This window comes from Erpetoichthys calabaricus, chromosome 7 (genome assembly GCF_900747795.2).
Source record: "Erpetoichthys calabaricus chromosome 7, fErpCal1.3, whole genome shotgun sequence".
Taxonomy (NCBI): domain Eukaryota; kingdom Metazoa; phylum Chordata; class Cladistia; order Polypteriformes; family Polypteridae; genus Erpetoichthys; species Erpetoichthys calabaricus.
The window spans coordinates 149,757,515-149,782,374 of record NC_041400.2 but is presented as its reverse complement, the minus strand read 5'-3'; the positions used below and the strand labels follow the sequence as shown (position 1 = coordinate 149,782,374).

The window sequence follows — 24,860 nt, the reverse complement described above, 5'->3', positions numbered from 1 at the left end:
AAGTAGACAAAAATAATAAAACACTATTATGCTTTACCAGTTTGTATGTGGGTTCCTCTGGTCAAAGGTAAGTTTTGTCTTTTGCCAAACATGACATCTGGCATTGTGATCAAACAGCTCTACCTCTTACTCATCTGTCCAGAGTGTACTGTTACAAAAGTCCAGTTCATCATCTAGATCTTCTCTGACAAACTTCAGTTTTACATCTATATTCATTTTTTGACAGAATTCTTCCTGCCAAACCTAATATACTAGGGGGCTCCGCCCCCTGCTCGCTTCGCTCGCCAACCCCTGGTGTTGGGAAATGACAAAGAGCGTGATGTATGAATGAGATATAGAATAGTGTGAAGGTGTAGATGATGCAAATAGAAAGCAAACAATAAAGTGTGTGGCATAGTGTAAAGGTTTATTGGAAAATTTCTTTGTACACGCCGTTTAAGTGTAAAAGGTAATTCCAGGTCAGAACTTGTAAGCTCAATGAAGATGGTTATTGTCGTGATCAGAGTCAACTTTGTCAGAGCTTAGAAAGAGTTGTGTCTCTCCAGGAAGTAATGCAATGACTTGGGTATTTATGTTTTACACATTAATATTTTTTGGACATAATATAGTGCGTTGTGTTAAAAGGGGCATCTGGTCTAATGAGATTGCTTCTCTGTAACTAAGTCGTCGCAGATAAAGGCTTGAGGAATTGTAATAATATCTGGGTGAAGTCTATCTGTATTGGTGAGTGTACCATCTCCCAGTTGTAATAACCAATTGTTATGATCTGGATCTGGACAGGGCGGCACGGTGGTGCAGTGGGTAGCGCTGCTGCCTCGCAGTTGGGTGATCTGGGGACCTGGGTTCGCTTCCCGGGTCCTCCCTGCGTGGAGTTTGCATGTTCTCCCCGTGTCCGTGTGGGTTTCCTCCGGGCGCTCCGGTTTCCTCCCACAGTCCAAAGACATGCCGGTTAGGTGGATTGGCGATTCTAAATTGGCCCTAGTGTGTGCTTGATGTGTGGGTGTGTTTGTGTGTGTCCTGTGGTGGGTTGGCACCCTGCCCAGGATTGTTTCCTGCCTTGTGCCCTGTGTTGGCTGGGATTGGCTCCAGCAGACCCCCGTGACCCTGTGTTCGGATTCAGCGGGTTGGACAATGGATGGATGGATGGATGGATGGATCTGGACATCGCATGTTTTGTACTAACTGTATCTTTTGAAAGCAATGGCAATTGTCTGTGTATTTTAAGGTGCACTGAACAATAGCTGAGCGCATGGCAGGGAATATTATTATTCATCAACGTTTGTAGAAGTTTATGAATGGTGTTGAGTAAGTGACTGGATGACATTGTACATTCATCAATAATTAACAGTTTTGCAAGACGGATGTCACGTGCAGTACTACTGTTTATGTTCATAGTGGATAGCGATTTGTAGGATCTAATGCAGTTCATAAAGTTTTTACTTTCAGGTACATCATTAGTTAGAAGGTTCTGTGGATATTCAGGATATGAATGTAAAGGAGGCAGTCTAATTTGACCCATTTGAGAACAACGTGTAAAATCATTACTTGTATTGCTAGTTGTTTCTTCAGGGAAGTTAAGTGAATGACAATGATTGCAAATGACATTCATTAATCCCAATGAATTTTCCTGAATAGTGGACTCATTATTGAACGCGTTGTCAGCTAAAGCAAGCGTTTAGCAGGTGTCTGTCGTTGATGTCCGTGACGTGTATGTTTTGCTTGTGCCGTTTGAGAGGCGCGTCGTTGTATGTCCAGTATTTGGGACGTGTTGTTTTGGAGCTGTAATCGATTTGCCTGTGCTGTGTGAGAAGCCCATTGTAGTTTACGGCGTGCATTGTTTGTATTGAGCATTGCCCATTTTTGTATGTCGGTCAGTTGAGCTTTCTCTTTTTGGAGCCTTGCCTGCTTGTTTTCCGGCATTTGAGATGCGCGGTGTAGATGTCTGCGTTTATTTATTTTGTCCCCTCGCTGCTGTTTCTGTATGTCTGAGATGGGAGGTGTTTCGTTTTGAAGCCGTGCCTGTTTCGATGCAGCACTGTGAGACGCGCCCTGCATGCGTCTACGTTCAGTGTGTCTGTCCATTTGGGTTCGTTTCTGTAACTGTGTTAGTTGAGCTTTGCGTTTTTGGAGCCGAGACATTTTTTCTTCTAGAAATATGGATAAGTAATAAAGAGGATCGCACTCACTGTTAATATGGAGCCTTTTCTGCGGTTGAACGGTTAATAGTGCCTCATTGTAATGAGATCTACCTATGCTGCATAGTGTGAACGTGTTGAGATGATGTATGTTTAATACGGACGGTTCATTTACAAATGGGGCTGTGTGTGTCATTTGTTATTTATGTTACTGTGGTCGTGGGTCTGAATCGTCGTTTTTGTGTACGTTTCGTGTGCTATGTCCGTAGTCTGTCCCGTTTCGTGTCCAATGGGCTTTGTGTGGTGCTCGCGGCTTCTTTTTTTTTGTGTGCTAGGGGCTTGTTGAATCCTCCTCTTTGTGTGTGTCCCGTTTCGTGTGAAATGGGTTTCGTGCTCCTTTTTTCTGTGCGCGACGCCTTCATTTGTTATGTTACGTTGCATTCCATCCGGTTCCTGTTGCTTGCTTTGGGGTGGGGGGGTTGATTTGTGGGGCGCCTGCGCAGAACGTCTTTTGCATCTACGGCCCATTGCCGGATGTCCCTGCGTCCATCCGGTTTAGCATTCTCGGTTAGTAATGTGGATAGGGCAAAGCCATGCAGTCTTTTGATATTATCCTGCAGCATCTTTTTTTAAGCTCTTGGGCTGAATTTGGTGGAATGACCTGGTTTGGATAGATTGCCAGTGGCTTGAGATTTTCTGCTCTTAATTTTAGGAATTTGATGCAATTATAATAATGTTGATTCAAATGGTAGAAATGAGGGCAAAACTGGATTATTTTACCTTTTATTTAACAATATTGCAGAACAGTCAAACTTTTCTGTTTATCCAAAAATGTAAAAAGATACACAAATGTACCGTAACTATTTCACATCAATTCAACACTGTAAAGTAACTATTTTAAAAACCACAAGAAAAGTGCTTTATATAATAAAGTTTAATTTAGGTAGTACAACTTTACCTGAGGACTTTGAAGAAAGTGGTGAAAGTGGAAATCTTGAAGAATTTGTTGAGGATAGTCTTGGCCGACGTCTCCTGAAAAAGCTTCTTAAAAGGCCACATTTAAGAGACTCAATAAGAGTTGTTTTTCCTGAACCAGAATGACCAAATAACTTCACTTTAATTTTTGGTTGCAGATTCTGAGTATGTCTAAGCTGCTGGATATATATTCCTTTATGTGAATCCTGCAAAGACATATTATTAAAATACCCTTAAAAAAAAGTTCAGTAATTAAATATTTATGAATGCATAACAGTACTAATTTATGCATTTATAAACAAAAACAAGTTACATCTGTTTTACAAATGTTAAAGCAGTATTACATTTTTAGACTTGTATGAAGAAATGAATATAGAAAATTAATACATAAATGTCTATATCTGGTCTCTTTGGCCACATGTGGGCCAGAATCCACCTCCAAGTTGCCCAGGCCATGGTCCCGCCAGAAGTGCAGAGAGAAACCAAGAAAAACACACTTTGCAAGCTTTTAGAAATCCCTACATAAATTCTTACAGTAGTACAGAGCATGAATGTATCACTATGCATAGAGTAGCAACATTACTGTATATCTAGAAGTGATAGTAATACTGGTATGCACAGGAACGTCCTGACAACTCGGCCATGACAGCTGGTTGTGGCATTTGACTACATATTCAATGATTTTATAATCAATTGTGTGCCGAGTCTTAGTTGTATTCCACTTTCATCAAGAGAGTGCGAATATCGGTTTTTGCAAACGAATCTGTTACTCCAATTAGAGCCTTGTTACTGACAAGAATGGTCTCCAGACTTTTCTTCATATGATTGGTTGGACCTCCACTCACATGCTTCGATCTTGTGGATCCATGGCTGTTACAAAGACGATGATTACTCATTTACATTTGAAAGAAAAAGAATGAATTAGGAAGACAGAATTTGATGAAAACATGCAAGAAGTTTGGAATTTTCTTTAAAACTCAATCAAATTAAGCACTAATTGCTTTGCAGGACTACATTAACTTATTTGAAGAATGCGGAGCTCATTATTAACCGGCGGTTGATATTCTTCAATTTTGGAAATTCTGTGTTTGTAGTTTTAAATATTAGTACAGTACACCTATGCATGTAGCACAATAGTACAACTGCTGCCTTGCAGCAAAGAGATTATGGGTTTGTGTCCCGGGTCCTCCCTGCATGGAGTTTGCAAAGCACTCTGAGTTGTGAGTAAAGCACTACATAAATGTAAAGAATTATTATTATTATACTTGACAATTTGTCAATTTCAATTTTTAAACGTTATGTTTTTTCACCATATAAACAAAACATGGGCTAGGACTCTGGGCCTCTATATACAGTGCATCTGGAAAGTATTCATAGCGCATCACTTTTTCCACATTTTGTTATGTTACAGCCTTATTCCAAAATGGATTAAATTCATTTTTTTCCTCAGAATTCTACACACAACACCCCATAATGACAACATGAAAAAAGTTTACTTGAGGTTTTTGCAAATTTATTAAAAATAAAAAAACTGAGAAATCACATGTACATAAGTATTCACAGCCTTTGCTCAATACTTTGTCGATGCACCTTTGGCAGAAATTACAGCCTCAAGTCTTTTTGAATATGATGCCACAAGCTTGGCACACTTATCCTTGGCCAGTTTCGCCCATTCCTCTTTGCAGCACCTCTCAAGCTCCATCAGGTTGGATGGGAAGCGTCTGTGCACAGCCATTTTAAGATCTCTCCAGAGATTTTCAATCGGATTCAAGTCTGGGCTCTGGCTGGGCCACTCAAGGACATTCACAGAATTGTCCTAAAGCCACTCCTTTGATATCTTGGCTGTGTGCTTAGGGTCGTTGTCCTGCTGAAAGATGAACTGTCACCCCAGTCTGAGGTCAAGAGCACTCTGGAGCAGGATTTCATCCAGGATGTCTCTGTACATTGCTGCAGTCATCTTTCCCTTTATCCTGACTAGTCTCCCAGTTCCTGCCGCTGAAAAACATCCCCACAGCATGATGCTGCCACCACCATGCTTCACTGTAGGGATGGTATTGGCCTGGTGATGAGCGGTGCCTGGTTTCCTCCAAACGTGACGCCTGGCATTCACACCAAAGAGTTCAATCTTGGTCTCATCAGACCAGAGAATTTTCTTTCTCATGGTCTGAGAGTCCTTCAGGTGCCTTTTGGCAAACTCCAGGCGGGCTGCCATGTGCCTTTTACTAAGGAATGGCTTCCGTCTGGCCACTCTACCATATAGGCCTGATTGGTGGATTGCTGCAGAGATGGTTGTCCTTCTGGAAGGTTCTCCTCTCTCCACAGAGGACCTCTGGAGCTCTGACAGAGTGACCATCAGGTTCTTGGTCACCTCCCTGACTAAGGCCCTTCTTCCCTAATCGCTCAGTTTAGATGGCCGGCCAGCTCTAGGAAGAGTCCTGGTGGTTTCAAACTTCTTCCATTTACGGATGATGGAGGCCACTGTGCTCATTGGGACCTTCAAAGAAACAGAAATTTTTCTGTAACCTTCCCCAGATTTGTGCCTCGAGACAACACTGTCTTGGAGGTCTACAGACAATTCCTTTGACTTCATGCTTGGTTTGTGCTCTGACATGAACTGTCAACTGTGGGACCTTATATAGACAGGTGTGTGCCTTTCCAAATCATGTCCAATCAACTGAATTTACCACAGGTGGACTCCAATTAAGCTGCAGAAACATCTCAAAGATGATCAGGGGAAACAGGATGCACCTGAGCTCAATTTTGAGCTTCATGGCAAAGGCTGTGAGTACTTATGTACATGTGCTTTCTCAATTTTTTTATTTTTAATAAATTTGAAAAAACCTCAAGTAAACTTTTTTCACGTTGTCATTATGGGGTGCTGTGTGTAGAATTCTGAGGAAAAAAATGAATTTAATCCATTTTGGAATAAGGCTGTAACATAACAAAATGTGGAAAAAGGGATGTGCTGTGAATACTTTCTGGATGCACTGTACCTTCATAGTACCTCAGACTTGACCCAAATGCAACATGTGCATACTGTCACCTTATTGTTTACAAAAAAGGCATTGCTAATCACACATGTGGTGATTTAAATGAATCTATGTTACCTCAGTGTGTAGTAGAATTTGTATTCAGGTGTGTTAGTTACTGCGATCACTTTTTAGGGGTTTGTACAAGCTTTGATAGTTTTTTTTTATTTTGTTAAATGCATGTTGTGATGCACCTTGGTCATATACGAAGGGGGACCCAAAAAAACTAGACTTTTTCAAAAGCAATCATTTAAAATATTTTAAAAAATGTACTAGTCTCCTTCAAAGTACTCCCCATTGGAAGACACACACTTGTCCAATCTCCTTTTCCACTGATCAAAACATTTTTGGAAGTCCTCAACTGGGATGCTATTTAGCACTGTCGTCGAAGCAGCGATCACGTCCACCACACTGTTAAATCGGCACCCTTTCAAGTCCCTTTTCACTCTGGGGAACAAGAGAAAGTCACAGGGGGCCAAGTCCGGTGAGTAAGGGGGGTGGGGCACGAGTGTCATGCCCTGACTGGTCAAAAACTGGTGAATTCACAATGCTGTGTGTGCCGGGGCATTGTTATGGTGAAGGAGCCATTCGCCTGACTGCTACAATTCCGGCCTTGACCTCCGCACTCTCTCTCTCAGCCATCTTAAGACCCCAAGATAGTACTCTTGGTTCACTGACACCTTGGAACGAATTCCTTGTGCACAATGCCTCTAATGTCAAAGAAACAAATCAGCATAATTTTCACATTCAATCTCACCTGTCTGGCTTTTTTGGGCCTTGGTGAATCAGGATTCTTCCACTGGCTCGATGCTTGTTTCGTTTCAGGGTCACACCTGTAACGCCAACTCTCGTCAACTGTTATGGCTCTGGACAAGACGTTTGGGTCACTTTCAAGCTCCATTTTCAAGTCTTTGCACACATTGAGTCGAGTGTTCCACTGGTCATCTGTTAGTAGATGGGGGACAAATTTGGCTGAAACACACCTCAAGCCCAGGTCTTCAGTCAAAATGAGCTAAACTGAGCTCCATGTCACTCCTGTAGCTTCTGACAACTCGTCAATTGTGTAACGATGGTCTTCATTTATTTTTTTGTGGATATTTGCAATGTTTTCTTTGTTCCAGCTGCTGGAAGGGCATCCAGAACGGGGTTGATCCTTGATGCTTAAATTTCCATTTTTGAAGTGCAAAAGCCATTCAAAAACTTTCACCCGACTCAGAGCTTCTTCCTTGAAAGCCATCTGAAGCATTTGGAATGATTCCGTTGGTGTTTTGCCAAGTAGACAACAAAATTTCGAACACATTCTTTTTTCCGTGAAATTCAACATCACAATTTTGACACGGTCACGAGAACAGCTTCTAAAAACATTGACTGCATGACACGCGAGATCATTTCACAGAGGCGTCTGCCTGGCTACTGATTGAAGAGGGATGAGAGAACAAACACTGACCTTGATCCAACCCCCTCCACTCGATGTCCAGCGACACAGAGGCCAATCTCGTTTCTTCTGGGTCCCCCCTCGTATGACCAAAATATTTATTTCATTTCAAAAGGGAAACACATATTATTGCTAATACTGTGCACTATTTTGTTTTTATGCACTTTGAGATGTGCCTAGGTCAGATATGACCAAAATGTTTTTCATTTCAAAAGTGGAAAAAAAGTATTGCTACTACCTCTGATTCTGTTCATAGCTTTTTTATTGCATTTTTAAGCAGCTTTTGACGTGCCTGTGTTAGATGTGACCAAATTTAAAAGGGACACTTGTTTTTCAATACATTCATTTGTGATGGTTCAAAATTTGTCATTACCTGCTGCTTACTGGCCACTGAAAATGTCTGGCCCAGCTAAATCTCTTGGTTTGAAAATCTGGCCGAACCGAATTTCTAATTGAATAGCCCTGGTCTATATCTTTGCAAAAGGGAAAAACAATATGGGGGAAAATAAACATGCACAACCGGTGAGGAGATTGACAGGTTTGTTTGAAATTTAAAACTTTTGGACTCTATCACTTGCACAATGCAATTATAAAGTTGAATATCTTTACTTCCAAAGTTTTAGAAGGAACCAGTGGTAAACAGGAATTTAAAGGACAAAATATAACAACAATAGGATACTATGCACTAACAAACATTACCTCTTAGTGGTAATGTATTGCATGTTGATTGGACATGCAAAAAAAGAACACCTCTGTAATCTGTATGTGACAATAATAATACTATACACTTCTGGGACAACAAAAAACAACAGATCAAAGGAAAAATATTCAATACCTTTCAAACAGAGTTTTCACTATTTTGTCTCATGAAAAGAGACAAGTGTTACATTCTTACAGTAATGGATTTATTTTATTTGTATTAATGTCATTTCTCTTTTTATGTAATAGAATTACACTTAATTTTACAAAAATAAAACTATAATAAAATCACTTTTATATTAAAAATGAATTAATAGATAATTTTACCAATTATTTAACTTAGCACATATATATTTTTAAATATAACCTTTTTAAGTTTTCCAAGCAAGATTGCAATGTGGTCATGATGCTCATTCCTTGCCAAATCTTCTGCTGTTTTTCCATCCTGTCAAGACATGAACAAAATTACGAGATTATGATAAAAAAAGTCTCATGTTTCAGTGGTAGACTGTACAAGCCAGTTGTTTTCTTTTGTATGCATGTAATGCAAAATATTATGCTTGGTAAGGTCCTGGATCACAACAGATCTTTAAGAAAGATACTTCATAAGGTATAACACATGTATATTATATGTACATTAGCAATAGTGTTAATTTAACATTGACGTTTTCACTGTGCACAGAATACAAAGCACTGTTTATCCTAGCTAATGCACATAGTTGTTATTCATCATATGTGAACATCCACTTCACAGGGATTGCTTTTTAAATTTTATCCTAAAATTGCTGGACCGGAAACTTCTTATGAACCCGTGTTTTCATAGTATGTGTTGAGGGGTGTAAAATCTGTAAATTTTGTTCTGTATTTTCATTTTATTTTGCTCAAGACAACAGATGAACTACATTCAGGACAAATCAAAGCATATCCTTTTCCCAGTTGTACCTCACTTTTAAAACAGCTGTAAAGACCAAGTAATTGGTTTTTTGAATTCTTTTAGACCTTAGTGTTACAAAGGATCCGTTTTGAGACTCATTACACATGTATTTAAAAAAAATCCAAATTGAGATATTTCATAGACATTATGAATATAGCTAACAGATATTGGCCTAAAGTGACAATAATGTTTGTAAAGTATAAATAATATCAACTTGAATCATAACGCTAAAATGCATCCAGCCCTGCAAGTGGTCCTCCAACTTACAGGGAAAACTTGGCGAATGGTGACAGGATTGGCACTTCAACAACCGTAAAAACTTCACACAGCTCCTTTCTGACCACTGTGGGAATACCTCTGAAGCTGCCACCCACAGGAAGGCTGCTAGCATTATGAAGGGGATGGAGAAAAGCCCTTGGGAGCCTCATTCCCGGAAGAGTCGGAACCATCGGAGAGCTAATGGGGTCAGGCCTGTTAGGGATCGGAACTGGTGTGGTGCTGAGGTATCGCCAGCTTTATTGCAACACTCGGGGGTCTCAGTTTGAGGCAGCCCATTCATGTAGGTGTGTGGAACATGTTGTTTCTCCAGCATGATGATCATCTTCCTGTGCTGTCGGAGGAGCTTCGTAAACTCCGCATTTCAGTGGGGTAAACTTTTTATTAGTCTGTTTGCTATAATGGCTGTCATACTCAGGGGGAAGCTTTTGCTGAGGCGGACTGGCTCCTTATGATGGTGTCCAATGTCACTCCTTTCAACGAGTTTAATATAAGACTCAGATTAAGGCACTTTCTGGGTGCTTTATCTGTTGTCTCAGTGTATGCTCCAACCACGGTGAGTGATGTCTCGGTGAGGGAAACATTTTATTTGTAACTGCACTTGGTGGTTGATGGGTGCCTGAAAGGTGACACTCCTCTGGTCTGGGGTGACGTCAGTGCAACCACTGGCACTGACAGGGCTGGCTATGAGGATTGTGTCATTCCCTATGGGTCTTGTTGCTGCTAAGATCCAGCTTAGGTCCAATAGGCTACCACCTACTAGGAGAATGAAGCTTGAACTGGCCAGACTCCAAGAGCAGACTGTTTCTAATGGGTCTGCATGCAGTTTTTGTGAGGAACTTGCAGAGTTAGGTGCGACTGCTGATCCTAATGTGATGTGTGAGACCTTCCGTGACAAGACCCTGAAGGTTGCTGATGGTTGTGTTCCCAGAAGGAGGAATTTCATCTTGTGCATGGCTTGATGTTAACTCCAGTCTGTACTGGGAACTGAGAAGGATGGCTGTGTGGGCTCTGAGGGCAGATAAGCAGGCGTTTGTTAGAGGAATCTGTGAGCAAGTGACACACTATGATTTAGTGACTCATGTCAAGCTGATGCTCCAATTAGCTGTTGTAACAGTAGGGGGCGCTAGAGCTCCCTTGAACCCTCAGGTACCACTCCAATTCCAATTATTATTTATTTTATAATAATAATGTGCACTAAGCACCCTCCACTCCACACTACACATACAATACACACTCCAATAATCAATAATCAAACCAATCCTCCTCTCCCAGACGCGTTACCACCCTTCCACCCAGCTCAGCTCAGCATCTGGGCTTTCCCACAGTCCTTTTATATTCCCTGACCCGGAAGTGTTTCCAATCCTACAGTCCATGTGATTTCCAATCCTACAGTCCATGTGATTTCTTATCACTTCCGGGTCAGATAAAAAGTCCTTCTCTTCAACCCGGAAACACGTCATTCCTTCTGGTCATATGATCATGACATGCTTCCGGGTTATAGGGCACGTATAAGTCCTTGAGCCTCCCTACAGCGACTCCCGGTGGCCACCATGGTATCCAGCAGGGCTGTGCATACAAACTAGAAGGTCCATGAGGCCCTGCTGGAATTTGGGGAACCTCCATGCTGTCGGGAGAGCTCCACCTGGCGGCCAGGGAGTGAGGGCCGGGATAGTTAGCCGGCCATCCACCACACTGTGAACAACCCAATCTCACTAAGACTGCACAGGTGGTGAACCATCTGAGGGTAGGGAAGGCTGCAGCGGTTTGTGGCATCCAGGGTGAAGGCTGTCCTCCTGGCATTACAAGCAATCTTTGCATCATCCCAAATGACAGGAAATTGGGACTTATCATCCCAGTTTGGAAAGGGAAAGATGATTGCCTGGATTGTGGCAAGTACAGGGGGGTAACATTGCTCTTGGTGCCTGGTAAGGTCCTCACTAGAGTCATCCTCAACTGGATCTGTAATCACTTGCTCACCTACCAGAGAATGGAGCAGTCTGGTTTTACACCTAAGAAGTCTACCATCAACCACATCCTGGCACTGAGGGTTCTCATTGAGTGCAAATGTGAATATTGGCAGAATTTCTTTGCAGCCTTTGTCGATTTTCGTAAAGGATTCGGCTCGCAACTCAGCTGATCGAGCTGCCCTTTGGGACATCCTGAGACTTCAAGGGATCCTGAAGTTGCTGGATATCATGGCTGGCTTGTACATTGGTATTGTGAGTGCTGTGCAGAGTGGAACCAGAACCTTTTTGTTTTTCCTTGGTGACTCTGGGGTACATCAGGGGTGTGTTCTTGCTCCTACTCTGTTCAATGCTTGCATAGACTGGGTTTTGGGCAGGGTCGTGGGTTATCTGTTGGTGAAGCAACATTCACTGATCTTGACTTTGCCGATGATGCAGTGATCTTTACAGAGTCAATAGAGACTTTGTTCAGGGCTCTCGAGAAACAAAAATGAGGAGTCTGAGTGTTGAGGCTTGTCAGTATTCAGAATAAAAACCAAGATCCAGGTCTTTAATGACTTCTTGGGCACAGCCATCAGCAGTGTGTGTCTCTGCAGAGGGAATGTCGACCTTGACAAGAGGTTTACTTACCTTGGCAGTGACATTCATGTCTCTGGTGACTCTTCCTATGAAGCCAGAAGACAGATTGGGAGAGCATGGGGGTTCATAAGGTTGGTGGAAAGGGGTGTGTGGCGCTCCTGATACAAGTAAGGACGAATGTCCAGGTCTATATGGTTGCGAGACATGGACGCTTATCCAGTAACCTGAGACGAAGACTCGACTCCTTCAGTACTGCGCCTCTTGGGTACCGCTGTTCTGACTTTGTGTTAAACAAGCGGTTGTGCATGGAGTCCATGTGGCACGTTTCCCCAAGGGTGATCTGGCTCGCACGAGTGGTTGGACCAGGCCAAGGAAACACACACATAGTAGCTGGCTGCAGCAGATAAATGGTCATTTCTGGAGACTGGACCACATGTCTGCCTGGGGGGTTGCCAACTAGGATTCCGAGCGGTTTCATTGTTTGGTGGGTGCAGCAACGCTACCAGTACATACTCCCAAACCTGACCTGATCTGAAATCATGTTGCTGGAGAAGAGCACCTCTTGAATAGAACACTAAGGCAAAACCAATATTCAATACTTTTGTAGCCACAGAGCATTAGATTATAAAGTAAGCTTTTCTTTAACATCAGCACTATCTTAGAAGACACGGTAGAAAGAGCCCAAAAAAATGTTACTTAAGATGTGTATACCTTTTTAACATTAAAACCAAGATTTTGCTAAGATGTACTGTATACAGCGTGCACATTTGGCAATTTCAACTGCAGTAGAAATTGTGTTCTTTTTTAAAAAGGCTAACTTTCTAGCAGCAGCTCCCCTATGTGCAGGCAGCTGTGTGTTACTATGCCATCAAACTCTCTTTCAGTTTGGCTCAACTATGCTAGATTAAAAAAAAAAAAACTACATCTTACTAAGTCAGCTTGATCATTTAAATTATAAACAAGTCATATTCAATAATGATGGGAGAAAATACCTAAAAAACTTTATAAAGCTGACCTGTGTATTGATAGTATGTTATTTCTGCTCAGTTTTGTCAACCACTAATAAGCAGTTTCCTTTGGATCCATGCGGTGACAAGGTAAAGGGATGCAAGTTGCCGGTCCTAGCATAAACAGCAGGTAAAAGGTGAAAATGCAACACTGCCCAAAATAAAGCTAGCAAGTGCATTTAACAGATCAGTCAATTGTATTTATCTAGTCTATGTACTGAAACAGTATTTTACTAACGTGCACTTGTGGGTAATAATGGTGGCCATTGACAATTACATTTAGCATACAACTGATCTGTTCTATCTGAAGAAATACCATGGTTCCAGCTTTCGTCCAGTCACTAGAATGAATTTCTCAAGTTAATCAGCATCATAACAGTAAACAAAATATTGTTAAACAGCTAAATAAGTGTAAGTGAGTTACTTATAGTACTGTTGGGTTGTTCTGTGCTATAATTCCAGTGTGCTTCCTCATCAGGTGTTTATGCACTGAGCTAATGCCCTTATGGAACATAGTCTGGTTTTTACACAAAATGAACACCCATTATCTTAAATTTTTGGGTGAAATACCACCATGCAGAAGGGAATTTTGACCGATACTTGGAGGAACCTTCTTTCGCTAATTGTGGTGCAGCTGCTGCCATGATTAGCCTACTCAAAAATAGTACAGAGAGTTGTTGCATGCTGGTGTGCAATGTGGGGGCAGGGATGAGTAACCAATTAAAAAAAATACAATTTGATTAAAATTTTTAGTCAACTACAACAATTGATCATGACAGCCTTACTGAACATTAAAAAAAATATTTAAAAGCAAAATATGAAAAAGCTGTTTACAAATGTCATTTGTCAAGTGGTTATGTCAAACAATGGCAATGTTTAAAAGTACCTATCTGTATATTGCACCAGTAAATGCATTTACATGTGTTTTAATAACCCGGTTATTCACAGAAACCATTTACTAAAATGCCTTGTAAAACACTTGTTCTGGTTAGAGAAACCAGGTTCACACTTGTAGATTTCTCTGCAAGTAACCCAGTTGATCGCATTAATCCTTCTCTTAGCTAAAATAGTAACATCTGTTATGTAGTTCAATTGCTTTTTAAAGTAATGAGTATAATGGTGCAATACTTATTTTATTGAAGTAAAAATACCAGAGTTTTTATCCCAGCAGCACTGGGTTTAAGGCAAGAAGCACACATACCAGTATGTATGAAATGAGTGTGCTGCATGCAATCCACTAACAGAAACCAATAAATAACGTGTCTGTTTAGTTTTAATCAAGCTGTACGCTACAGATATGTTGAAACAGTGTGATTGGGTGACGCAGCAGCCAGTGTCCATAAGTCGAATCAATGGTGGCTCAGGCTGGGGATGTAAAGAGGGGATATACAGTAGGTTATTTACGTCACCGCATATGAAGGACTAAATGTATTTATAAAACACAAGAAACTTACCATAGGTTCCATGTTTGGTTTCGCATTCACAGAGGCCGATGCTGTGGTTTAACTCTGTTTTGCGCAGTTTAGTGACGTTGGACCACTTTACTAAAGGAAAACTCTATACATAAACTTGGGCATGTAATTTTTTTTTTTTTTACAGAAACTGAGTTTCTGCTTTAACTGGGTTACTCACCTTACCCTGGTTTTCTGTGTGCATGTAAACCAACTAAGCATGTCAAACACCACAGAAATAAACTAATCATCAATTAAGTAAACGGAATACATTTAAGGTACTTACTGCAGTAATGGCATCTATATTTGCACCAGCAGCACAAAGATGACGGACAACTTCGAGGCCCCCATTGTGAGCTGCTAAATGCAGTGGGGTTTTTCCATACTACAAAAAATGTAAATAAATAAGACAACATCAACAGTTATGCAAAGTACTGGGGAAATAAAATCAAATTACATATGTGAGTGTGTATATATCTGTGTGTCCTATGATGAACTGGCACCCCCACCCATATTTTGTGCTCAGTGATGCTAGATAGGCTCAAACTACACCCAAATCTGATAATGGTGGTTAGAATGTTCAGTAAAAGGATGGATAGATTAATAAATAAATATTTTTGCCTACAACTTCATGAATGTATGTTAGGTAGTAAAGTTTAAAATGGTAACGAATCTCATTAGCTTACCTAAATATTATGTGTTATGCAACTGTAAACATGACATAAGAAATATTACATAATAAAGTTAAATAAAAATAAAATATGTACCTTACTCGAGTCCTATCAATTGAGTAATCTATTAAAAAACTACATCTGTAGAGATTTGGCATAATAACAAAGTTTCATGTAAAAGTAAATTCTGTCAACGGTCAATTAAGTTTTAACACCATTTTACTTACTTTGTTTGGGATATCCAGACTACATTTTGCATCACAAAGAGACAGAACAACAGGCAGATTGCCATCTTTACAGGCAATGTGCAATGGCGTGTTGCCATGGCGATCTTGAATATCAACATAACAGTCATGTCTTAATAGGCACTTGACAATTTCAATCTGAGATCTTCTTACAGCAAGATGAAGGGCATTATGTCCATCCTAAAAAATATATATATATTTTATTACGTATATTTACATATCTCACTCAAAAGTTAAGAATAATTTATGTGGATTGAAATCCACTTTTTTTTTTTAAATAAAAAAAAGGTGCACTCTTCAAAATAAATGCGGAGGGTAGTTTATTCAAATCTATTCATTTTAGAAGAAAAAAATAAAATATTATATCCTTATTTTTTAAAATCCATTCAAATCTAAAATAGAAATTTTTTGTTTTTCAAGGAGGGAAAATTTTTTTTTTAAAAGTTGTTAAAAGAGAATGTTTAATATTTCACTCAAACATCTATATTACTTGCCTTATCTAGCAAAATACTTTATCTATCTATCTATCTATTATGAGAAGTATGAAAATTTATGACGAGATATATCTTAACATTAGAGCTCTAATAATGTGTTAATACTTAAATATTCGGAACTAGATTTTTAACTATATTTCACGGGTGATTACGTTTACAGATTAATTCAAACGGCATATATATTAGGTTTCATTGCTATTCAGTATACTGTACTTTTATTAACATTAGTCACAGGAAGCCATGTACAGATAAGAGTCAACTAAGGAATGATTTAATTTAATTCTTAAAAGAATTTATCAGAATCTGAATCATTTTTATTTTCCAGGACATAATGTACAGGAAGAGAAGGAACTTGGTAGTTTTGAATCTGCTTATAACAGAAAACAACATAACATATAAACAACACAAATAACACAAGTTGAACAACATATGTTATAGACATTTGCAGAATTGTGCAATTATAAAAGAAACGTACAAATCAAATTGTATTTCTGTATACACTGCATGTATTCTGTATACATGTGCATATACATAAACACACACACACACTTTGGTATATGAAAGAACACACACAGTAAGTGGCCAGACATGCTAAATTAAAAGTATGTGAGGTCTATGGCTCTGGGAAGGAAAATGTTTAAGTGTCATTTAGTTTGTGATGACTTGGGTGTGAGGGGTCATGGTGATCCTTTCAACATGGTTTATGATGCTAGATGCACACAGGTCTGCAACAAATGGAAGAGCAAAGGAAATTATTTTATCAACAGACCTCACAACATGCTGCAATTTGTTTCTGGAATGGACCATTAATGAACTAAACTAGACAACAATGAAGAATGTAACCACAGTTTCAATTATGGCTTTATAGAACTGTAGTAGGATGGGCTAGGAAATATTTATTTTCTTTAGTTGTATAGAAAATACATCCACTGCTGCTTTTTAATGATGGAAGTGATGTTAATTTCCCAGCTGTGGGTGTCTGTATAGTTGTGCCCAAAAATTTGAAGTATTGTTAACAGTTACTAAGAAAACCATGTCAATTTGTACACTGAGAGGTAGTAAAAGCAGGAATTGCAGTTAGAAGCCTGCGAGTGATAGTTAAGTTTATAGCTGAAATCAATAAGCCATTATTTACCCTTGAAGTGATCTCTTGCAGTAGTTTTGTAGCTAAAGCTAGTTAACTTTGTATGACTGGATATAAAATGACAACCAGGCCAGTAACACTGTATTGTCCTACAACACTATTTTGCTTCTGCACCCCAGGCCCCTTACAAAAACACCAGTATATTTGCCTTAGAATAGTTGAATTTCTTGGAGAATTAAAACATTAGAACAATTTAGATGAGAACAGGCCACTCAGCCCAACAAAGCTCACCAGTCTTAGCCACTTAATTCTTCTTTAAAAAAAAAAAAAAAAAAAACCCATCAAGCCTAGTTTTGAAAGTCCCAAAGTCTTACTGTCTACCATGCTACTTGGTAGCTCACTTCCAAATGTTTATGCAAAATTTACCCTTAATAAGTTTCCAATCGGGTGGCACGGTGGCGCAGTGGTAGCGCTGCTGCCTCGCAGTTAGGAGACCCGGGTCCTCCCTGCGTGGAGTTTGCATGTTCTCCCCGTGTCTGCATGGGTTTCCTCCGGGCGCTCCGGTTTCCTCCCACAGTCCAAAGACATGCAGGTTAGGTGGATTGGTGATTCTAAATTGGCCCTAGTGTGTGGGTGTGTTTGTGTGTGTCCTGCGGTGGGTTGGCACCCTGCCCAGGATTGGTTCCCTGCCTTGTGCCCTGTGTTGGCTGGGATTGGCTCCAGCAGACCCCCGTGACCCTGTGTTCGGATTCAGCAGGTTGGACAATGGATGGATGGAAGTTTCCAATATGTTCCGGTGTTCTTGATGAACTCATTTTAAAATAAAAGTCTTGATCCACTGTACTAATTTTCTTCATAATTTTAAACACTTAAATCATGTTACCTCTTTATCTTCTTTTGCTTAAACTGAAAAGGCTCAGCTCTTTTAATCTTTCCTCATAATTTATCCCCTGTAGCCCTGAAATGAGCCTAGTCACTCTTCTCTGGACCTTTTCTAGCACTGCTATGTCCTTTTTGTAGTCTGGAAACTAAAACTCAACACGGCACTCCAGATGAGGCCTCACCAGTGCATCTATACACATAAAAGGAAAAGCCCTCACTGACTCATCACTAATTCTCCCACTTTCCATATAGGTGGGATGCTGAAATTTCGCATGCTCATTCCTTGCAGTGTACTTACAAAAGTTAGGCATGTTTCATGTCCTATTGCAACGCCCAAGTGGGGGAAACGGGTGTATCCCCTAAACTGTATACAGTTAGGTCCATAAATATTTGGACAGAGACAACTTTTTAAATCAGTGGGGTGAACAAAATGATTGCATAAAAATGTGAGGCAACTAAAGCATTTTTGTAACACAATCCCTTCATTTCAGGGGCTCAAAAGTAATTGGACAATTGACTCAAAAGCTATTTCATGGGCAGATATGGGCAAGTCTGTTGATATGTCATTATCAATTAAGCAGATAAAAAGCCTGGAGTTGATTTGAGGTGTGGTGCTTGCATGTGGAAGATTTTGCTGTGAACAGGCAACATGCAGTCAAAACACGGTGGAGGCAGTGTGATGGCTTGGGCATGCATGGCTGCCAGTGGCACTGGGACACTATAGTGTTTATTGATGTGACACAGGCCAGAAGCAGCCAAATGAATTCTGAGGTGTTCAGAGACATACTGTCTGCTCACATCCAGCTAAATGCAGTCAAATTGATTGGGCGGCATTTCATGATACAGATGGACAATGACCCAAAACATACAGCCAAAGCAACCCAGGAGTTTATTAAAGTAAAGAAGTGGAAAATTCTTGAATGGCCAAGTCAGTCACCTGGGGCCTCATGTATAACGCCGTGTGTAGAACTCACACTATAACATGGCGTAAGCACAAAAGCGGGATTGTGCGTACGCACAGAAAAATCCAGATGCAGGAATCTGTGCGCACGCATACTTTCACGTTCTTCTACTACATAAATCCCGATTTGCGTGAAAAGTAACGCACGTGCACGCGCCTTCTGTCCCGCCCCAACTCCTCCCAGAATTACGCCTCTTTGAATATGCAAATCAATATAAATAGCCTTCTGTGAAAAGACAATGGGAAAAGCACGGGAGAAAATATAAGAATTTCAGCGAATACCAAGTGGAGGCAAAGGAAAAACGTACTGTTTGTTGGTTTAAACAGTGGTATAATCAACAAAAGGAAGCTGATCGAGTGACAGAGTGTCGGAGAAACTCGAAGGCTCAACTTCACAAAGTCGCACAGTGCCCGAAATAAAAAAAGTTATCACATATCAAAGTTGCCGTGAAAAGGCGAGTCATAGCCCACCGTCTGAGTATCATATGAAAGCTTATTAGGGTACAGAGAAAAAAAACAGGCACACAATGGGGAAAAAGGCACGAAATGTCAACTTTAATCTCGAAATTTCCACTTTAACCACGTAGTTTATTTTGCCATTAAAGTAGAACATCATAAACTTCATCTTAAAATCGTTTAATTTACTAGTTTCTCAAATCCCATTGTAACTAAAGTGGCATGTTAAATGCTTTGTTCTGTATTTGATCTTCTATGTGCTCTATGTGTATGAATCACTACCTGCTTTTAAACGGGCTTTCTCTTTCTCCGACAGGACACATAATCCATTACATTCTTGATATTACAGCTCTCTGAATAATTAAAATACTGAGATGTATACGTGATATCTTTTTCATGATGATAGGAATGAAAGCATGTTATTAAACATGGGAACACGGTGGCGCAGTGCTTGTTCATGTCTCATGCAAGAGGCTTGCTGCGCCATGCGCGACCTTTGATGAAATAATTTATCACAGCAGTACTGTCTCTTTCAAACGTACTAACCTCCAATTCCTGTCCTTACTTTTCTTTCTCCAAAAACTCAATCGCCACACAATAAGCTATGTAATAGACGTGAAGCCATCTGTAAGCTTAGAACTTCGATTCTTCAAAACTTTTAAGGAACATTGAAATATCTTAGTAGTACGTGTTTAATTATTATATCCGTCTATCTTTCCAGTGTCGCGTCAGCACCAGCAAGAATACAGCGCAAGGCAGGAACAATTACTGAACTAGCTAGCGCTGCGGCACCGTGTCCTCACATGTTTAATTATTAACAATACAGATTATTTAAATGAAGTTAAAGTTTTATCTGTATAATATTAACAACATGTTTTGCTGCATTTCGTCTTAGAAATGAATACCGTCATCACATGTAAATACGCGCTTTATAAAGTGGCGCAGGTTGTGCAATATTACAACTGTAGAGCAAGTTTACAGTGGGGTAATTGTACTTATAAGTCCAAACATTTCTACAAGGAGCACTTGATGGACTGATTTAGTGTGTTTAGAGTTCTTGGGATGAAACTGTTTCTAAACCGCGAAGTCCGTACAGGGACTAAAGCGTTTGCTGTGGCTCAGGCAGCGTCTGCTTCATTCTGTATACCGATAATTCTCTTTCCAATCAGCTGCTGCTGTGATTTCCCACTCAGATACAGTGATATAAATACTCCGAGTGGTACAGTGAGAGTAATGTGGAAAAAGATGATCTGCTGTGGCAACCCTTAACGGGATCAGCTGAAAGAAGATGCAGTGAGAGTTACAACGCTAAAGCAGTTATGGTATTTGGAATACTATGGCTATTCCCTGGACCATTATATTGCTACAGGTTAATTACAATCAGATGCATTACACTAATAAACAATATGCAGTTAATTTCAGTGTATTTATAAAGCCGCGCCAGGAATGTGGATTTAAGAAAGAAAGGGTGATCACACAGGAACAGTAGCACTGCTTTGACACTGGGTGCCGCCAGTCTGCAAAACCGGGCGGATAAATTGCGTACGCCAAGGAATGAGTTACCGTGGAAATGTGTGTGGCTTTACGCCAAGTTTAGGTTTTATACATCGCGATTTGAGCGTGGAAAGGTTCGTACGCAACATTTCTGTGCGTACGCACCGTTTATACACGAGGCCCCTGATCTTAACCCAATTGAGCATGCATTTCACTTGTTGAAGACTAAACTTCTGATAGAAAGGCCCACATACATACAGCAACTGAAAGCCACTGCAGTAAAGGCCTGGCAGAGCATTAAAAAGGAGGAAACCCAGCATCTGGTGATGTCCATGAGTTCAAGACTTCAGGCTGTCATTGCCAGCAAAAGGTTTTCAACCAAGTATTAGAAATTAACATTTTAATTCCAGTTATTTAATTTGTCCAATTACTTTTGAGCCCCTGAAATGAAGGGATTGTGTTAAAAAATGCTTTAGTTGCCTCACATTTTTATGCAATCGTTTTGTTCACCCCACTGAATTAAAGCTGAAAGTCTGCACTTCAACTGCATCTGAGTTGTTTCATTTAAAATTCATTGTGGTAATGTACAAAACCAAAATTAGTAAAAAGTTGTCTCTATCTAAATATTTATGGACCTAACTGTATATAGATAGGGGAAACCCCGCCTCACTATTTCTGTGACTTCCAATATGCGTAGGAAGCCCAAATTTCCCATGCTTATTCTTTACACTGTACTTACAAACGTTAAGTATGTTTCATTTTGCACCATGCCCTGTAACAAACTTTCAAAAATAACGTCTTCTTTTTGGTGGTTCTCACCATTATGCCGTAAGGAACTTTTAGAACTGACCTCTCCTTTTGGCGGTTTCATTCCTTATTTCCGTTAACAGACAATTTATTTCACAGCAGAGACACACAAGGGCCGCTACCGGACCCCCTTCCTTTTTCCGCGCGGCCACTGTCCTCACACCTACCATGTGGTTGGCTCCCTGCCTATATACATTAACAACATCCCACGCTCATGTGCCTCCTCACTCACTTCCTTACTTTCCTCAGCTGTTCATTGTGCTCACTGCTCCCTTCTTCTTTACTCCACCGCTTCAAGCCTGTTATTGTTTGCCTTCCTTCACGTCTTCCTGCTGGTGACTCCTGCCTTTTCATTTACTCCACCGCTTCAAACCTGTTATTGTTGGCCTTGCTTCACGTCTTCCTGCTGGTGACTCCTGCCTTTTTGTTACAATCATCAAATTCACTCTCAATACTAAAATAAGCCTACAACAATTACATTGACAATCACGTTATGTTATTTTTAAAATGTTTCCTTTTCTTTTTCATAAATACTTTAACACACTACTTCTTTGCTGTGAAGCGCGGGTATTTTGGTAGTTATTGTATAAAGCTTGAGCATAACCTACTTGGACTTGTACTCCACACATCGTGCTATATATAACCTAACATTCTGCTTGCCTTGTTAATGGCTTCTGAACACTGACAGTTGATAGTGTCAAGTCCACTATGACTCCTTCTCATAAGGGGTACTCTCAATTTTCAGACCTCCTGTTGTGTATTCAAACCTAACATTTTTACTTCCTATGTGTAATACCTTACTTTTATTGACATTAAATTTCATTTGACACAAATCTGCCCAAGCTGGTATGCTGTCTAAGTCCTTCTGTAATACTTTAATTGATACCAAATTATCTGCCAATCCACCTACCTTGGTACCATCTGCAAAATTAACCAGTTTGTTACTTGTATTCCTATCCAAATTTTATATTATATATTATATATATATATATATATATATATATATATATACACACAGTATATATACACATACATACAACACACCTCTGTGGAACACCACTCTTAACATTAGCCAATACTGATAAGGTTCCTTGCACCATCAGCCTCTGCACTCTGTGTCTGAGACAATTCTTCACCCATCTACAAACATCACCCTGAACTCCCACTCTTTTAGTTTGATGCCCAACCTCTCGTGTGGCACATTATCAAATGCTTTCTAAAAGTCAAGATAAATAATATCATATGCTCCACTTTTATCATATCCTTTTGTTGCTTCCTGATAGAATTCCAGCATTTAGTAAAACATGACCTCCCTCTTCTGAACCCATGCTGACTGTTCAGAAAACCTGCTGTACTTGCCATGTGCTGCTCAATCTTAGTAATTCTTTCATTAATTTTCCTGTGATGCATGTTAAGCTTACTGGCCTATAGTTGCTTGGATCTGCCCGGTCACCCTTCTTATATAACGGGATAATATTTGCCATTTTCCAGTTATTCTGAATCTCTCCAGTGCACAGTGACTTCCTAAAAATATGTGTCAAGGGTTTATATATGTACTCACTAACCTCCTTAAGAACTCGAAGGTAAATATGATCTGGTCCTGGCGATTTGTTTGGTTTCCGCCTATTTAATCTGAGTAGTACTTCTCCCTCTACAATTACTCAGAACCTCCTTATTAGTCCTATTTACCATTGGGAGGTTATCCACTTCCTCACTTAAGACCTCACAAAAATGCATGTTTACAGCGTCCGCTATTTCACTGTCTGTATTTTTTAATTCCCCTTTACTATTCTTGATGTACTTCACCTCCTCCTTGACTGTTCTTTTACTACTAAAATACTGGAAGAATCTCTTAGGGTTGTCCTTTGCCTTATCTGCCATACTCCTCTCCAACTGTCTTTTAGCCAACCTAAAATCCTTCTTGACGGTTGCCCTTATGTTCTCATATGCCCTACGATTCACTTTAGAGTTATTAGTCTTATATGCCTTATAGAGATGTTTTTCCCTTTGCAGCTTGTTTTTTAACTCTTTATTAACCCTTTGCAGAGTTTTTTAAAAATTTCCTATTAATTCCAAATTTTGGTATGTACCTGTCCTGCATTACATGTAAAACATTTTTAAACCTATTCCACTGGTCCTCGACTGTCTCCACACTTAAAAGCTTATCCCAGTCTATCCTCCTTAGACTTTGTTGGGCAAATTTTAAGCAGATATGGCAGTTTTAATCTTTGCATCCACATTCCTACAAAACGAGAATTGTATTATATGATTGTCACTTGACTCTAGTAGTTCAATCACCTCTATAGCCTTAATTCTATTCTGATTATGACACAAAACTAAATCTAAAGAGACTTCAGTGTTAAAAAAAAACAGTCACTGATCACTTCTAAAAACCCCTGCTCTTGTGCTCTGCCATTTGCAAGGTTATCCCAGTTAATATTCAAAAAGTTAAAGCCCCCCATGACTATAATATCCTTCTGTAAACTTGCCATACATATACATATCCATTTGTTTCACAGTTGTAATAAACAAATTAAATGTAAATTTTTATACTGCTTAGAAATGTAAGTTTCCAGATGTTGAGTGATTTTTGTACAGATACCTATTTACGGCATATGGCCCCTGCAAAGTATTCTTCTGACCTTTTCTAAGATAGATAGATAGATAGATAGATACTTTATTAATCCCAATGGGAAATTCACAGTAGTCACAAGTACAAAAATACTGTAAGCATAAAGTCACTGTTAATTGAGTTTACATGATGAGCCTCACCGATTCATATGTGCAATAGTTTCTTCTTTGAAACAAAAAATTAGATATTTAAAAGGAAAACAATGTCTTTACTTTTTATATTGGGAATAAGATATTTGCTTACAGTTTAGATCCACAATGACCTATTTTAATTTATCAAAAAATAAATGCATTACTTTATCTGAATTCCTCTCAAGATAATTTTGAATCAAGCAATCAGTTTGTTCTACTCAAGGTTTAATCAACAATTTAAAGACCAGAAGATGACTGTTAAACACTGGTATAACTGTAAAATTACAGCTCAGAGTTAATACCAAAAATTAGATCAGAGCATCAAAAGCAGAAAAAATCAGAAAAGCAAAGGCCTAATTGAGGTTTAAGGTTCTGAATTTCAATTGTACTAGCCAATCCGCGGCGTAGCATATGCAGCATAATTATTTATTGATGGGTGAACACTTCCTGAAAGACACAGTTGTCCAAATGGGGTGGGTTTGAGTATACGACTGTGAGTGAATGAAAAGATGGAAC

General features: G+C 39.6%; 1 protein-coding gene across 1 annotated transcript in view; it reads right to left on the bottom strand.

The window, feature by feature from the left end:
• Window positions 1-24,860, bottom strand: part of dapk1 (death-associated protein kinase 1) — a 219,140-nt gene that overhangs the window by 28,013 nt on the left and 166,267 nt on the right. The window contains exons 17-20 of the mRNA XM_028805545.2: window positions 15,386-15,583; window positions 14,774-14,872; window positions 8,641-8,718; window positions 3,094-3,316 (exon numbers count right to left, since the gene is read on the bottom strand). Coding sequence (XP_028661378.2) covers window positions 3,094-3,316; window positions 8,641-8,718; window positions 14,774-14,872; window positions 15,386-15,583 — 598 coding nt within the window. The remainder of the gene's footprint in view (window positions 1-3,093; window positions 3,317-8,640; window positions 8,719-14,773; window positions 14,873-15,385; window positions 15,584-24,860) is intronic.